The 18,278-nt window shown below is 42.7% G+C and overlaps 1 protein-coding gene across 7 annotated transcripts in view; it reads left to right on the forward strand.

Moving 5' to 3' along the window:
* RASGRP3 (RAS guanyl releasing protein 3) overlaps positions 1-18,278 on the forward strand; it is a 55,774-nt gene that overhangs the window by 16,264 nt on the left and 21,232 nt on the right. For 4 of the 7 annotated variants that reach the window (XM_064158751.1, XM_064158753.1, XM_064158754.1 and 1 more), the window contains 5 exons: positions 12,177-12,367; positions 13,860-13,960; positions 14,588-14,652; positions 15,805-15,936; positions 17,274-17,421. In XM_064158751.1, the coding sequence (XP_064014821.1) occupies positions 12,298-12,367; positions 13,860-13,960; positions 14,588-14,652; positions 15,805-15,936; positions 17,274-17,421 (516 nt within the window). In that variant the 5' untranslated portion in view covers positions 12,177-12,297. Of the gene's footprint in view, positions 1-8,848; positions 8,953-9,023; positions 9,086-12,176; positions 12,368-13,859; positions 13,961-14,587; positions 14,653-15,804; positions 15,937-17,273; positions 17,422-18,278 lie in introns of those variants that run through there. The other 3 variants (XM_064158749.1, XM_064158755.1, XM_064158752.1) reach the window with 2 other exon arrangements.

Here is an 18,278-nt window from a genome sequence, read left to right on the forward strand (position 1 = left end):
TGAAGACTGATAAGTAGATTTTTAACTCCTCTGCAAAATAAAGAAAACTTGATAACATTTATTGATGATCTGGACCAGGGGATTGAGTCACCGTCCCTGGAGGTGTTCAAGCAAAGCCTGGATGAGGCACTTAGTGCCATGGTCTAGTTGAGTGGCTAGGGCTGGGTGCTAGGTTGGGCTGGATGATCTTGGAGGTCTCTTCCAACCTGGTTGATTCTATGATTCTATGATAACCCAAAATTCACTTAGGTCCACCCAATCCATAATCTTGATGCTGGTTCAGACAGCATTCCTGTCCTTCGTGGGCTTTAGTATTGCTTCTGGGAGGATCTGTCCCATGATATTCCTGGACACAGAGGTGAGGCTAACTGGCTGGTAATCTCCAGGGTCCTTTTTTTTCTACCCTTTTCACAAATTAGCACAATATTTCCATTCTTTCAGTCACCAGAGACTTCATCTAACTACCATGACTTTTCAAATGTCGTGGAGTTTCTCATGGATCTGCTTGCTGTGCAGTGCCCCAGTGTTTGAACCCAGAGCTGGTTGGGAAATTTCTGGTCTTTGTAGGGGGAATTGAAAACAGTTTATGCAAATATGTGATTGATTACAGGTGGGGCAAATCACATGAGAAAATCTTCAGTTGACTCAATGTACTGCCTGAATATAGAGTGATTTTTGTCAGCTGAAGCAGAATAGCCATGACATTCCAGCCTTATCACACCGTTCATGAAATAGCTTCCTTAAAAGACTGTTAGCAGTCTCCTCTGCTAAAGATGTCTTGCTGCTCTAGCTTGCTTACTCACACTCTGCTTTACCAAATTCATGAACACATACTTCCTGAAACAGCTGCCACCCTTCCTAAAACCTTGGTTTCCAGGCCCTGCCCTAATGACTGTCTGTATATTTTTATCTCAAGTAGGCACTGGGGCAAGAAATAGAATTCACTTTTTTTCAACCCTTCTTGAATGAGTGCTCTTCCCCTTAAATTACTTGGTCATATTAGTTCATGCTTTCCCTCTGCAGACCAAAACCACTTTGTTGATTCATTTATTATTATATATTTTGTTTCATTTAATATTTTGAGGTCTGGTTGTCAGGAGGGAGGGGGCAGGCTCTTCTTAGTTGTGCCCTGTAATAGGGCAAGAGGCAATGGATATAAACTACAGCACAGGAAGTTTCACCTCAATATAAGGAGGAAATTCTTTCCTGTAAGGGTCAGAGAGCAGTGGAACAGGCTGCCCAGAGAGGCTGTGGAATCTCCTTCTCTGGAGACTTTCAAGACCCATCTGGATGTGTTCCTCTGTGACCTGAGCTAGATTATGGTTCTGCTCTGGCAGAGGGGTTGGACTCGACCTCCAGAGGTCCTTTCCAACCCCTGACATTTTGTGGTCCTGTGCTAGTGTGAGTGTTTCATTACATTGATGTTCTGTGGCTGATAAATCTACTTTGTAGTCTCAGCTGAAACAGTGAGAGATTTAGAGTCTCTCCACTAGTGGGAAGAATTGATCCTGTATCTCTCACAGCTTTAAGGAATGTTCAGAAGTCTTGTACAAAGAGCATCGTGGCTGCACCTATCTAGCATGGGAGTGATGTGCTGTGTTTTGCAGCAGATGATGCCTAATGCAAGCAAGACAGGCATTTCTGATGTACTGATCCCAAAAGGATTTAGGACTGACCCAAGCAGGGTTTTCCTTGGTGTCGCTGACTCTGAGATGCTGCTCAAAGCCTACTGTTGGGCATTTAGGTACTTAAATATTGAAAACAAACAAAAAGGTTCAAAGATGTAGGAAATTACCTTCTGGGGCAAGGAGATGAAAAACAAGCAACCAACCTGAGAATCACATCCCTGAGATCAGGCCCAGGAAGTGATAGGGTGACAGAATTTGGGTGCTTAATCCTTCTTTTTGATCTAGTTCTTAGCTCACACCTTGGAATCAAAATAAAAGAGGTGTTTTTCAGATTAATACACCATAAGTAATGACTCTTTTGCAATTTGCTTCACCTCTGTGTTTCAAAATCTGGTATATTTTTGTTTTAAATTCTTTAGCTGATGCAGCAATTTGGCAACTGGGGTAAATGATGATTTGGGTGTGATTATCATGCCTATAGAAATATAATTTGTTCTTGTAAGCTTGAACAGCAGCAAAGTGTTTTAAAAACTTGACTGCAATACCAATCAGTCTTTCAGTGCTGAATACTGGGGAAAGAAAAATGAGTTCCTGAGCCCCTGTCTCAGCTTCTGAATCCAGATCTTACTAACACCTTCTACCCATCTCCTTACATGATATTTTTTTTCACTTCATATTAGATTTGCCATGTGACTGCAGTTGTTTTTTCAATCACTGATGCTAAGCAGACCCTTCCAGAAATTCTGATATGCTCTTTACAGTTGATAAATGGGTGCTAAGGAGTAAATAGTTGTAAGTTTTCTCTATAAACACAAATCAAGCAAGCTTGGATTAGTTTAATAAGTGGCTTCCAAATGGCTTCTGGGAGTGATGTATTTGGGATGGCCTGAACCACACATTGCAGAGGTGTTACACTAACAATTACCTGAAGAGGTTTTGTTCATATGAGCAAAAAAAAACTTAATGGAATATGTGATTCTCAGCTGTTACAGTGACTGCTCTTGTTGCTTATCAAATAGTGGTGAATCTTTGGCATAGCATCTCCACATTTTGGATTTTTGTGCAGATCTTACTCTTACAGGTAGAAAATAAAGGTTGAGCTACAGATTCATGACCCTTAGAGAATTAGTGGTGCATCTTAAGACATGAGCATTACAAACTTAACCAGTGGGGTTTGGTAAGGTTTGTTTCTCTGAAGTCATAGAATCAACCAGGTTGGAAGAGACCTCCAAGATCAGCCAGTCCAACCTAGCACCCAGCCCTAGCCACTCAACTAGACCATGGCACTAAGTGCCTCATCCAGGCTTTGCTTGAACACCTCCAGGGCCAGTGCCTCCACCACCTCCCTGGGCAGCCCATTCCAATGCCAATCACTCTCTCTGTGAAGAACTTCCTCCTCACATCCAGCCTAGACTTCCCCCGGCACAACTTGAGACTGTGTCCCCTTGTTCTGTTGCTGGTTGCCTGGGAGAAGAGACCAACCTCCCTTCAGGTAGTTGTCCTGTTGTAGCAGTGTGTCCTGTGGCTGTGGAAGTGGGATATTTGTGTAGCTGCAGCGACAGATTAAAGATTTTTTCATGCAATAAATATTTAACTACCAAAATAGTAGTAGTAGACTAAAGATCAAAGTTATTTGTTTAATGTATTACTTATTGAGGCTGAGCCTTTAATGTGCTTTTCCTCTTTCTTCTGATTTGAGGTAGATTTTTTTTTGCACTGCTTCTTCCCCTTTTTCTGACTGTCTTGCTGTTCTGTGTATTGTTTTATATAGCACCTTCTTCAGATGAGCTTGTGTTTGAAGTCCTTTGATGACAAATTTCTGTGTTGCCATTATTCTTTTTAAGGAAGGCAGCTTAACTTGTTGGCTGCAAACTGCCCCGTTGTTAGGAAGGTACATGGTGATTAATAAAGCTTGCTCTGTTCCAAACTCTGGGATTTAGGACTCAACGGTGGTGACGCTATTCGCACATCCTGTGCTCTGGAGTCCTCTTACGTCGTAAACAGTTTGGGGCTTTTGCTGTGTGTCTTTGTAAGGCCATACTAACAAGCATGGGTTTCTTAGGAGACTGCTTAGCAGAGAAGCAAGGCTTAGTCAGCTGACTGATGATTACTGTGTTACCTCTGAAAAAGGTACCAAATCTAATCGTACATGCTAGAAAGAGCGAATCATCTCTTCCTTGCTCTTTTCTGTGGCAGGCCTACAAGGCCCTGAACTGCCATAAGAAACTCTGTATGCCTGTGTTTAAAATACTGTCTTTGCATCACTAAGAAATCTGAAGCTGACATTGTTCCACCCATTTTCCCAAAGAAAACTCGTGGAAAATAATTAGATGTAAGGAACTGCTTATGTAAGGAACTTGCCTGGAGGAGGCTCAGGGGGGACCTCATTGCTGTCTACAACTACCTGAAGGGAGGCTGTAGCCAGGTGAGGGATGGCCTCTTCTTCCAGGTAACCAGCAATAGAACAAGGGGACACAGTTTCAAGTTGTGCTGGGGGAAGGATAGGCTGGATGTTAGGAGGAAGTTGTTGCCAGAGTGATTGGCATTGGAATGAGCTGCCCAGGGAGGTGGTGGAGTCGCCGTCTCTGGAGGTGTTGAAGAACAGCCTGGATGAGGCACTTAGTGCCATGGTCTAGTTGACTGGCTAGGGCTGGGTGCTAGGCTGGACTGGATGATCTTGCAGGTCTCTTCCAACCTGGTTGATTCTAAGGCAAACCTAAGGTAAGGCAAACCTGTTTTGATGTCCAGCACCTATTGACAAAATTGCACAAAGATGTTGGATCTTCCCTGATCTCCAGGCTGTGTTTTCACTCTACCAACTCTTTTGCTGTGCATCTGCTTGCCAGTGAGTGATCAGTTCCTTCTGCAGATGCAAAGCCATTGCACTGCACAGTGCAGGCATCCCTGATTCATGTAAGTGCAACATGGAGGTGGTGGAGGCACCATCCCTGGGGGTCTTCAAGAAAAGACTGGCTGAGGCACTTAGTGCCATGGTCTAGTTGACTGGCTAGGGCTGGGTGCTAGGTTGGACTGGATGATCTTGGAGGTCTCTTCCAACCTGGTTGATTCTATGATTCTATGATTCTAACAGACAGCAATTTGCACGAGTTCCTAGAATTACACACACATCTGTCTACTGTCAGTGTTTTCTAGAGTACCATTTTAGTTTGCATTCTCTCTTTACAGAGCAACTGCTCTCAAACAAATGAGAAGCTGCCACCAGGGAGAGAAGAGTTACTAGCCATTAGCAATTGGTGCAGTCTAGCTCCTTGTCTGAGACCTGTTAGCAAATCTGTGGGGAAATAGCAGTTGTGTGTGAACCATTTTCTGCAGTCATCAAAGGAAAACAAAGGAAGATTCAATTAGAAATGCACTGTTACAGTCATGAGCAAAGGGAGACAGGGTTGTTTTCAGCCCCTCTGTCCTTTTAACTCTGTCTTGCTCCATCTCAGACTGTCAGCTTCCCATTACTTAAGTCTCTGAAAGCCTCTTCCTGCCTTTATTGTTTTGCCAGTTGCTGACTTCAATTTACTGCACTGATAAGTGTTTTCCAGGCTGTAAATGAGTGGTTGAGATATTTCTGAAGCAAACTCATGTTTTGATTGTAGCCACAGAAGGAAATATCAGCAGCAAAACTGCTCTCACTATATGGGGAAGGCCTTCTCACACCAGGATAGGTATAGGTTGTTAATTCATGGGAAGACATCTGATGTAATGTATGGGATTAACAGACCCAAGACTCCCAACGTGGTGAATTGAGGAATCAAATCTAAAATTGAATGGACAGAGTTGAAGTATGGCAGATGATCAGTTCCATAAAATGCTACAATTACAGTTGAGAATGAAAGCTGTGTTGTTTTGAGAACTCCTGTTCTAAAGTTATCCATTGTTTTAGGGGGGTTGTAAGTGAGGAAACCTGGGGGGGGATCTGTTGTCTCAAAAATCATCTCATTATGGTTTTGCAAGTGATAAGAATGCTGTCTAGGCAGAACAACCATTAATCAAGTGGCTTTCTGATCAGTGAAGGTATTTGATAGTGTGCCTGTCTGTTAGCATTCCTCATTAGTTCTGTAAGCTTCACAACTAAATGCATTTTGACAGCCTGTAATTTGCAAGCTTCTGTGCTAAAGGAGCAAATGCTCATTCCCTAGTGGTTCTCTTGGATGTAAATGGTCAAGTTTTACAGCAGAGGAGCTGCAGGCATTGTCTCTGTAGGAGAAAGCCAAAGGCTGCCATGTGTTGGGAGGCAGTTCCTTTCAGCTGTCTTTGCCAAGGACCTATTGCAGGCCACAGATGAGTTGATGGCACCTCTGTAAAAACATATGTAAGAAAATGCAGGAAAGGCCAAAGGGGAGGGAACACAGAGGGAAGATGATAATGGAGAGCAGAAGGAAAGAACAGAGGCAGTAACAAGGTCAAAGAAGTGCCTTGTAGCAGAGCAGGTACTTTCCTGAAGTGACTGTGGCCTATGGATAAGCCCCAGGCAAAGCTGTACAACTCCAAAGGCATTGTAGCCCAGAGAGGACTCATGCTGGAGCACAGGACAAGGGTGAGAAGGAAGGAGCAGCAAAGAGAAACTGCTGTGTACTTACCCTGACCTCCTGCACTGCATGTTGCCTCACCAAAGAGACTGCATGCAACGTCCACCAATAACAAACCAGGAGGAGAGGTGTCTGGAGTGAAGCTGAGCCTGGGAAAGTGAAGAGAAAGGTATTTTAATGTTTGTCATCTTTGCTTCCCAATACTCAAGTCAGTAATTAAACATTTTTATTAATTGGCATTGAATTAAATTTTACAGAGATTACTCTGGGCTGGAGTATGCAAGTCAAAGTTGGTGAAACTTTATCCCATGCAGTCTGTAAAGCTGTGGAGCCAAAACACCCCTGTACAATGTCTGTTGTTAACGTGAGGTTTGGCTTTAGTCATTCAGCAGCAGCGTACAATTAACCATCCTCCTGTCCTCTCCTATGTCCCACTCTCTGCAGTGTCTTTTTTAGTCCAAACAAAGAATGAAATAAATTAATAACATGCAGACAATTACTGTGGTTTGTTGTGTAACTACACTTACTGGAGCTAAGAGAGAAAGTCAGGAGGAAGAAAGACTCTCCCTTAGTGAGGTCTGGATAAATCACCTGGACAAGCTGGACACCCACAAATCCATGGCCCCAAAGCGGTGCACCCACAAGTGCTGAAGGAGCTGGCTAAGTTTATTGCTAAGCCACTCTGAGATGCCATAGAGAACAGAGAAGGTGCCTGAGGACTGCAGGAAAACAAATATCACTTCAGTCTTCATACGGGACAAGAAGGCCCCAGGAAACTACAAGCCAGAGTGCCTCACCTCCATCCCTGCAAAGATGAACAAACAGCTCACTCTGAAGGTCATCTCTAAGTATGTGCACAGAAAGAAAATTACCAGTAGTAGTCAGCATGGATTTATGAAGGGGAAACCATGCCTGACCGACTTGGTAACCTTCTATGGTGGTGTCACCAGCTGGGTAGATAGGGAAGAGCACTGGATGTTGACTACCTCACTTCAGCAAGGCTTTTAACACCGTCTGACACAGCATCCTCCTAGGTCAGCTTTTATAGGAGCTGACAGTGGGGTGGATTGAGAACTGGCTGAAGGACAGAGCATAGAGAGTTGTGATCACCAGTGTGGAGTCTACCTGGAGGCCTGTGAGTAGTGGTGTTCCCCAGGAAGCAGTACTGGTCCAATCTTGTTCAACATATCCATCAGCAACCTGGATGAAGGAAGAGAGTGTAGCCTCAGCATGGGTGATACAGAACTGGGAGGAGTGGCTGGCACACCAACAGCCTGCGCTGCCATTCAGCGAGACCTGCACAGCCTGGAGAGTTGGGCAGAGGTGAACCTCCTGAAGTTCAACAAGACAGGTGTAAATTCCTGCACCTGGGGAGGAATAAGCCTATGAACCAGGACAGGTACAGGGTTGACCTGCTGGAAAGCAACTCTGTTCTGGAGAAGGAGCAGGAAGTGCTAGTGGACAACAAGTTCACTAGGAGCCAGCAATGTGCCCTCGTGGCAAAGGCAGCCAGTGGTATCCCGGGGGTTATTCAGAAGACTGTGGCCAGCAGGTCAAAGGATGTTCTTCTCCCACCTTTAATCTGCCCTGGTGAGGCCACACCTGGAATACTGTGTCCAGTTCTGGGCTCTCCAGTTCAAGAGGGACAGGGAGCTACTGGAGAGAGTCTAAAAGAGGGCCATGAGGATGATTAGGGGACTGGAGCATCTCTCTCATGAGGGGACACTGAGAAACCTCTGGCTCTTCAGCCTGGAAAAGAGGAGACTGAGAGATGCATATAAATATCTAAAGGATAAAGGTTATGAGGATGAGACTGGACTCTTCCACGGTGGCCAGTGACAGGACAAGGGACAACAGGTACAAACTAGGATACATGAGGTTTCACTCGAGCTTTAGGGGAAAGTTCTTTACTTTGAGGGTGACAGAGCACTGGAACAGGCTGACAGAGATGTTGTGCAATCTCTTTCTCCAGACACTTTCAAGATCTGCCTGGATCCTGTGCAGCCTGATCTAAGTGCACTGCATTAGCAGGGAGGTTGAACTAGATGATCTCCAGAGGTCCTCTCTAACCCTTACCATTCTGTGATTCTATGATGCTGTCTGAAGAGTAGTAGCAAAGGACAATAAGCATTGAAGAGTTGCATCATATGAGCTCAAGACTAATATTTCTTTTTTTGTTCCCTTGCTGCCCCCAGCAAGGCTTGTATCTTGCATTCATGTCACAATCTCTCCCTTGTTCTGTGTCCTTGCTCCACGTGATAAGCATTGTTAGTAATCCAGATGTACCATCCTGCAGCCAGCTAATGGTTGAGGTCATGGACTGGGACAGAAGCCACAGCATTAGGCTGCCTGACAGGACAGCATCTCTGTCCTTTCCTGCCTGGCAGCACTTTGTTACACGTCAGACACTGGAGAAAGCTGACTACATACATCACTTGCTCAGAGTTGTCTAAAAATGACTTGTATAAATAAACTGGTGCTGGCCACCTACAAGAAACATTTAACTGCTTGGAGAGGAGAAACTTCAGGAACCATGCATTAGGTATTCAAAGACCTGTGTTGACCTGAGCCCAAACATGTCTCGATTGCACCTGTGTAGGCAAAGCTGCAGTTGTCAAGTGTCCCAGCTGGGATTCTTATTATGGTAATCACACTAACGTGTGGAGACCAAGCATGCAGAAAGGCCTCACTGCAAGAGCCTCCACTACACCTACTGGCCATCAGATGAATTCTATCCTGAAGAACTTGCCCTGGACAGGAGCAAGACAGAACAAAGGAAACAGGTAGCAAGGGAAGTTACCCTTAAACCTTCTTGTGAGGCTTTGAATTTCATCTTGACTTGTTTTTTCTGCAGAATGCTGCTGATTTATTCCCCTTTCAGCTGCCTACCTTTAGCATCTTTTCTCCAGCAGCCAGGTAGAAGCCCTTTAATGCATGCATTCAGTGGTGTGTTTTGTAGGCTTGAAGGAGGAGATGAGGGGAGGCCTGGCTTATTTAAATCCCCAAGAATGTCCTAATCTTGTAAAGAATATGAGTCTCCTGTGTGCAGGCCTCTAGAAGGTTTATGGATAAACTGAGATCCATAGAGGTGCCTCTGTGTCAGAGATGAACTGTTTGCATATGGCTCTGTTTATTGTCCCAAAGTAGGAGGAAAACAGCCCATTTTTAATTAATGGGGAAAATACTGCATGTACATTTACTCTGGCTAGGGTATAAAGCTGCTTAAATTTCATTTAACTAAATAAATATTACTCTGCATATCAAATTTAAGCCTATTTTAATCCAACTAAATTGTTTGCCTTGCACCTGTAACCCATATAACTTGCTTGAAATCCATGTGAAAGTGCCCACACAGGCATTTGTGCTGGTTTGATGTTTTCATATTGTTGAAAGTGCTGTAACTTGTAGGTGTGGACCTCCCCTTAGTAGCCTCCAGCAGTCAAAGTGCTGTCTTTTGGTTTTGCTAGTGCACTAGCCAACATTTAGAACCTGACTGCATGCTGCCCACTCTGTTCACACCATCAAGCTACAAGTTTACTGTCAGGCTGTTGTATTAAAACTGATGCAATATGTGTGGTCACATCTGTCTTAGGAGCTTGCAGCAAACTTACTGGTTTCAAATGTATCTCTTAAGACAGCCCACACTAGTCCACACTCAAGACTTCCAAAACATTGAACACAGAATGCAGTTACACTGCGTGAGAGTGCTAAGGAAAGCCACCTGCTCGAGGTAACTCTATGCATGTATCAGTCAGGGCTATGGCAAGCTTTGGAAGGGACTCTGTGTCTTGTAGGTCAGTCTATTAGGGACTTCTTACTTACAGGCACATCACTGCAGAAGTTTCTGCTTTGCCTCTAAATACAAAGTGCACATCTGTTGTGGAGGCAGGGAATCAATGTGGCCAAGTCAGGAACATATATCAAATTAGAGTTATTTTATTTTCCCCAAAAACCCACCCCCAAAACTAGATAGAGAAATTAATTTAGTTCTAATTAGCACATTCAGCTTGAGAAGATCTTACAAGAATACCACAGATAAATTTGATTATTTTAGAAGTCAGGAGATGGAAAGGCTAAGTTACTAAACACAGCATTCCCACTATTACTCAGGCTGAGCCAAGAGTTTACTACTCACAGAGGAGTTAGGCTAAGACAAAGGGCAGTCCAGGTGCGTGCCAGTTCATTCTCTTCCAAAGGACTTCCGAGGCTCCTCAGCTTGCACAAAGGGTGCTTATGGTGGGAAGCTGTCCAAAGCTGCAGCAGTCCTGTCCCTCAGGAGCTTGTCCTTCGGAGCGCCAGGGGACTCCTTCTGCAGGAACTATCCAGGCGGGGACCCTAAGGCAGGAAGCACCCCAATATTTACACCCTTCCTAGACAAAGGGTCGAGTTACCACTGCCTGGGCGCGAAGAGCACAGCCAGCCCCCAGCCCCATCCCAGCGCGGGCACTGCACGGGCACCCCTGGTGCCGGAGGGGCCTTTGCTCCCCCCTTTCACACCTGCAGGGCAGGGGGGAACAGGTTTTTATGCCTTTCCTCTCCCATTCAAACCATGGAGGGAGAGAAATTTAGGGGCATCCAGGACTCCAGGCCAACATCCCATAACAGTAATATTTCATGAAATAAACATGGCATGTCTGATACCATGACTGGGCTCACAAGAGTGTTTATGGCTGGATCTATCAAGTTACTGCAGGGTCTCCTTTAAACAAAGCTGTAATCTTCCATCATTTGCCTAGCATACTTCACCCAGCCATGATTATTGCCCTGAAGTCCTTTCCCCCAGTGTGTGGCAGGTTCCCAGCAAGACTCACGGTAGAGACTGTCATAGAATCAGTCAGGGTTGGAAGGGACTGCAAGGATCATCTAGTTCCAACCCCCCTGCCATGGGCAGGGACACCCTACCCTAGATCAGGCTGGCCAGAGCTCCATCCAGCCTGGCTTTAAACACCCCCAGGGATGGGGCCTCAACCACCTCCCTGGGCAACCCATTCCAGGCTCACATTTGTGCATGAAAATAGAAAAAACAATTACATATTAAGTTTAGTTGTTTTTTTTTCCTTTCCTTATAAAAAAACTTTACTAACAGACCTGCCTAGCATAAAATGTTCTGCATTTACAGTACTCAAAACTGCTTCTCAGTTCTGGGTCAACGAGGTCGAAGTGATTCACCACTGCAAGAGTTTATTAAGAGTCTGGCGCTCACAAGCAGCACAACCCAACCAGGGGCAGCAATAATAAAAGAGTCATAGTGCAAGTCAAAATCATGAGTGCAGAGCTGCACTTGGTTTGTTTCAAAAACAGAAAAGACCAAAGATGAACTCTTCTATGATACGTGCAATAAATTAAGTGTATGACAATTTAAGTCATTTTAAGTGACCTGATTAAGAAGCGAGAACGGAGAGATGTGGAGGATTGTGTGCCTCTTGTGTCTTCAATAGCTTCTAACTAGCACAATGATACAACGTAGAAGCTTGTATATGTGTTTCACTTTCTACAACTGTTTAGCTACCATGGGAAGATTTGTATGAACAAGCTGTAGGGACTGGTCTTAAGGTTCTTCATAAAATCTCCTCTTAATTTAGTGTTTGCTATGAACATTTTGTGTGGTCTGTGCCAATTAGGACCGTTATCATTGCCATGAACTGATAACTTTAGAGGAAAAACCTACTTATGTTTAAAAACATAAAAGCAAGGTTATTAACAAAAAGTGACTTATCAAGTGTAATAAAATGACCTGGACAAAGTGTGCATCACTATACATGCATGTTCTTTTTTCCCATCTGGTTTCTCTTTTGTGATCCCAGCTATGGATGTATTTTGTGCACATGAACAGATGATTGGGCACCACTTAAAAACCCAAGATGGAATGCAGTGAAAGCTTGTGGCAGTCTTTCACACATGCTGTGCTGTGTGGGGAAAATCAAGTTACAGAAAAAAAGTGTAAGCAATGCATCCTGCTAAATCTTCCATATAGTCACATAATAATGATTTCTTTTACTTTCTTCAGATTTCCCTTGAAGTCCAGCTAAGAATGCAACCAACAATAAAGTGAAAAAGCTGTGCAGCTGAGGAAGCATCCTTCTTCTTGGTGAAAATGTCTCTTATTTTTTGACAACAATTAAAGGACAATGGGATCAAACACACTTGGGAAGGCTGCAACATTAGATGAGCTTTTGAATGCTTGCATTGAAATGTTTGGTATGCGTTTTCAATGTTTTACTTTGCTGTTCTTAAAATTCATCTCACAGTGGAACCCCTGCTGTTTTCTGACTTAGCTGGCCTTCCCCTTGGCAAGCAATAGTTCTGTTCTATAAAATTTTCCATGTTTCATTTGGGCCCAGAATCATGTTTGCCAGACTTTTAATCATATGCACACTGTATTACATTTTCTTAGTATGGATAATGCGCAGTGTTGCTTGTAGTTGTTTTACAAATGCTGGCCTTCACAGAAAGAAGTATTGAATTGGATTATTCAAGGATTTATTTCTGGTATTGACCTTTGTCTTGCGTAGTTACACAACTGCCTTTTGACCAGGCATGTTTTTTTAAAGGCTTTCTGAATCATCATGGAATACTTGTAATAATATGACTTCAGGACCATGTATTCTTTTTACTCTTATTAAAATGTGATGTACTGGATCTGGGGAAAAGAAGTGATGAAATAGACCTTGATCCGTAGCACCATTAATCATCATATTTGCCCCACTGGAGCCTTAATTCCTTTGAAATGGGGCCTTAATTCACAGCTCTACATTTAGCTTCTCTTGAAATGCAGGACAGGTTTTGACTGGAATGACATGTTAATTTTATTTATCTTGTGGAGAGAAGCTATTATCTAAAGATGGGAGAGATAAGATCTGTCCCTTGATTATCTAGCTACTGAATGCATCCTCATATTGGCTGTAGACCACAATAAAGCCTCTTGTTCTAAATACCTAGTGAGAAGTAGCAAAGCACATATACTTGTCTACTGGAAATCATATTCCTTGTATACACACTGTTGACAACTCTCATCCATATGTGGCCCCCATTTCACACATGCATATCATCTACTGTCTTCAAATTCAAAGAGTGACAGATAGAGAATAATCTAAGGCTGCAGATGTTGAGGAACACTGCTGGTCAGCAAGCGTCAACTCCTTCTATAGCTTCAGCTGCAACACTGAAAAGATGCCAGGGTCTGTACAGCAGCTGGAGATGAGACCCTGGGCACGGACATGAGGGGATGCTTTGACATTTAATTCCTCCTTTGTAACAATCTAATTGTTAACATAAATCTACAGAGCTGCAATAAAACAAATACTGGAAGTGGCTGTACAAAAATATTGTCCCCACTCTCTTGGGAGAGTAATTTTGCATTTGCTCTTTAGATTAGCAGCGGTCTCTTTGAATAACATTTAGCATAATGCTGTTCACATCTTGATTTTTCTATGCTCACCCATTATCTACAACAACTTTTAACTTTGGGTTTTTTTTCTTTAGTTGGTTGGGTTGGGTTGGGATTTTTAACCTGTCACTACCGTGGGCATCACTAAAGGAGCATTTGTGTTCTTTGATCTTGTTTTTTACCTGTTTGGCAGATAATGACCCAACATTTTCACTTTTGATCCTGTCTCTGTGACTCCACCTGAAGAATAAAAGTCACCCTCTGTTCATGAATGTGCTTAACTCGCTTGTTTCTCTTTTGCAGATGACAAAGGAAATCGGTGTGCCAGCCATCTGCCAAGAACCTTTCTTTTAATGCACCAGTGGTATCTGCCTTCCACAGAGCTGGCTGGCAAACTTCTGTCCACATATCCTTTCAGGAACACTTGCAAGTCGACATTAGAATGTCAAAAGCAGGTTATTTCTGTGACTGTAACAATACATCAGTTAATCAGTGACAAACAAAGTTTAGGGGTGAGATTATGTGAGCCTCTAAGATGGAAGTCTCTGATCTTCCTGCTATTGGTTGTGAAATTTTTGCATATGTACAAGTCTGCTGCTGAATACTTTGAATTAACATTGAGTAATGGAAGTTATTGCCATGATAACCTTGCAATGGTTTGTTGGCCTTGGACTAGTATGAGCTTTCAGTGGTAACTAGCACCTATGTCATTTATACCTCTTAAAGGCTTAAGTAATCAGGAGTTTTCTTGTGTTTGGTTATCCAGACCTGTCAAGAAGCCATTCAGCAGAATATTCAGAATAGTTAATAAAGCATTTTTACTAGAACAAAAAACAAAGTGGCAGCCAGGAAAATGATCTATGTCCCCTAGGATGCTGTGAGAGTGAAGGTAACTTCAAAGCATACTGTGGTTGGCTGTAGGAGAAGAAAATGATAGTGTTTTTTTATTCAGCTGGTCCAATGTCAGAGTATTCTGTGAATAAACCCAGCATTACTGAATCAAGGCACACAAAGCTTTCTTTAGCTGGCCTACATATAGAGATGCCAGTGGGGACAACTGCAATGAATTCAGGCTGAAAATCTGCTATTTCATGAGGTAAGCACGCCTCTGGCCCTCTAGCATTTTGAGATTATATTTCTGTGAATATCATCAATGTAATTTCTTGTTTTAAAGATTAAAACTAAGCCATGGAAATATGAGTGGGTTGGTTTGTTTGGGCTTATTTGTTTTTTTTTAACTTGATCTCCAAGTGAAGAGTGAATTTCTGTGCTTTGGAAACAATCGTTGACATTGAGCCATCCAGTCTTAAGTGTACTTTAGTGTATTCAATTTAAAAACTCATTGAGAACTGTGATTTACCTGGTGTTTGAGTGTGACATCTCTTAGAGGGAAACTAGTTCAGTGCTACACAGAAGAGAGGCATGTTTTGCTTCACAGTGTTGTATAGTATGGTAGAGGAAGATTACCACCTCTGGGGCTGTTGGCTTCAGTTCACACAATCCCTACACAGTTTATTACTCCAGGTATGCATTAGTGATGCCAAAGGTATTGCAGGTTGAATGTGTTCTGATCTTTTCACTATCTCAAATCTTGTATCCATGGGAAAGCTTTCATGTGTGAGGCTGTGTTTGTGTAGAGATCTCTGTAAAAGAGAAAGCATGAATTTTTAAGCTTACATGGAGTAACCAACTTCCCTCAAACAAATGCTTTTTCTTTCTTCCTCTGGACTAAGTTATATTACTGTGAAGAAGCAGAGGGAGGCATTGAAAGCAGGACTGATGAAGCCTTTTCCATACCCCCTTAAATAGCAGAGATGACACTTCATTCACATGGTTATTGTGGTAGAATTGCCACTCAAATTCACCGTTTCCTTGGAAAAAAAATTCTGAGCAGATAAAGTCTCTCAAATAGGCGAGGGATAAGTGAAAGTTTCCCTCAAGTGTCTTGGCAGTGTGAATCAGGACACACCTGTGTGTGTCACCCAAGACAACACGTTCATTTTTCATTTCAATGGAATGCTGCTATGTTTTGCTATGGTGAGATAACTAAAGGTTGATAATGTGATAAAGTGGCTTCAGCATCACAGATAATTACAGCATCCAGAAGCTGGAGTAGTCTGCCTTCTCTGCCAAAATCCACTGGGTCTGAAATATTTTTAAGTCCAGTTGAATAAAATGTGAACATGCGACCACTGAATGTTATACCTGAATCCCTGTGCATCTTTGAACTGCTCTCTGTGGATTTCAGATACTGGATTTTGGAATTTCCTGCGGAGTTCAACTTGGATCTTGGGCTGATTCGCTTGACTGAAGAGTTTCGAGAAGTAGCCAGCCAGCTCGGATACGAGGATCACATCCACCTCATTGATATCTCCAGCATGTAAGGATGTTATAAGCTTCAGCATCTTTGTCTCTGCAACAGCAGAGTTCTATTTCTGTGCCAAACGTAAAAGTATCAAGGGTCATCTTGATCTCGAGAGAGCAGAAAAGCAGTTACAAAAAGATTATATTGGCGTCTAAATTTAAAGTTACTAAAGCTCAGAATTCTAGTTGCGGTGTCACAATAAAGAGAAGGTTCTTATCTGTATGTTAGTTACAAAAATAAGTGGGAAATGAAGAATTTTCATGACAAAGCTGGCACCAGTAAGTGATTAATATTAACTTTCTCCTATGGTTTTTTTCGTACAGAATGGCAAACAATGCAGTGATTTGCTTAATGTATGAATCTTGCATTTTCTCAGGGAAGCTTTTTTCTTCTCTCATGAGTAACATGTTCATTTTTTCTTTCTAATGGCTTTCTGTGTGCTTATTTCCTATAAATTAACTCGATCATCTTTAGTATTCACATTTGCAGTTTCATTGCATCAGAATGATTCCACTGCTGTTTCCTTGATACAAGGAAATGAAAGTTACATTTTAAACATCACCACACAGGCCCTTGCATCTCACCTGGTGTTGGAGATTTTGTTTTCTAATATGGCATACATATAGGGACTTCTTACTGAAGAATGTCAGTGTGCCCTGAAAGGACAGCACTACTCATCTCAGTGCTGGTTGCAAGACTTACTGCAAGAGCAATACCAGTGAAAAGGACAGCACTACTCATCTCAATGACTGTTGCAAGACTTACTGCAAGAGCAATTGAAATCACATGAATACTAGCTCATAAATCTTCACTTTAAAATACTGTTAGCAACCTCCTTCTGCTCTCTCAAGTTTTTTTAGTGTGTATGGATAGGGATTATTCCACTGATTGTAAGCAAATGATGTGCCTTTCTGTCCACCTGCTTCTTGCTGTTTTGCTAGCTGACTGTTTCTGCTGTTCCATGGCTCTGTGTTCTCACAGAGTAAAAATTAATCCTTCATGTTATTCAAGAATGCTTTTAATCTCTGTCAGAATTTGGTGTGACTCATTCTTCCTCTGTTGTCAAGACATACTTTAATTAGGGCTTTCTGTATCATAGAAAAGAATATGTCCTCCTTTTGTTGTGACAGAAATCTTCTATTATTTATCACTTGCAGTAGTGCCTTCAAAACTTCTATCTTCTGTTATGCACCTGAGCAGATCTTGCTCTGAGTGTTTATTAAGTACTCGCTGTCTTGGATCAGAAGATTCATGATCTTTCTCTTGGTATTTTGGTGTCATGTGTGCAAACCATAAGCTAGACTCATGTGTGTCCATACAGAAATGAAAATTATACCTGTTTTCTGTTACAGTCCTTCTTATGACTGGATGAGAAGAGTTACACAGAGGAAGAGGATTTCCAAGAAAGGAAAGGCCTGTCTGCTCTTCGACCATCTGGAGCCCATTGAGCTTGCTGAACATCTCACTTTTCTGGAGCATAAATCTTTCAGGAGAATTTCAGTAAGAAGCCTCCAACTTTGTCGCTTGCCATTAGGAGCCCACCCTTGAAGAGTGTTCACAGGATTTAACATTCATGGCTTTTATCCCTCAGCATTTCAGTGTGTAATCCTTCATATGAAGTACACAGCCACAGCTGCATCAGCAGTTTCTTGGTCTTTTTCATGGTTGATTCTTCTATTGACAAAGGCTAATTTTACTTTTGTGGAGAAATTCTGGGCAAAAATTTCTGCTAAAAGCCACTGCAGCCATGTGTTGCAGCAGTTGATTAAACTAGTACTACTGCTCAAAATCTTTTCTCTGAGGAAAAGAGTTAATTGCTTTTCAGGAAACATCAGGAGGAGCAGCTGATGGAGCTGGAGTTGTTCAGCCTGAAGAAGAGGAAGCTCAGGGGATACCTTCTTGCTCTCTATGACTACCTGAAAGGGCATTGTAGCCAGGAGGGGGTTGATCTCCTCTGCCAGGCAGCCAGTGACAGAACAAGAGGACACAGTTTCAAGATGTGCCAGGGCAGGTTTAGGCTTGATGTTAGGAAGAAGTTCTACATGGAAGGAGTGATTGTCCATTAGAATGGGCTGCATGGAGAGGTGATGGAGTCACCATCCCTGAAGGTGCTCAAGAGGAGGCTGGATGAGACACTTAGTGCCATGATTTAGTTAATTAGAAGGGTTAGGTGATAGGTTGGTTAGAGGTCTTTTCCAACCTGGTCAATTCTGTGGTTCTGTGATTTTGTGATCAGAGCCTTTGCAACTAATTAATTTTTGAAGAAACTGGAATACAGAGAGTCCTTCTGTAGCCTCTGTTTACTCACAGCCACTTAGAAACTCTTCATTTGTCAGGTTAGGATCAGAAGATAATTC

This window comes from Pogoniulus pusillus, chromosome 18, assembly GCF_015220805.1.
Source record: "Pogoniulus pusillus isolate bPogPus1 chromosome 18, bPogPus1.pri, whole genome shotgun sequence".
In the NCBI taxonomy this organism is placed as follows: domain Eukaryota; kingdom Metazoa; phylum Chordata; class Aves; order Piciformes; family Lybiidae; genus Pogoniulus; species Pogoniulus pusillus.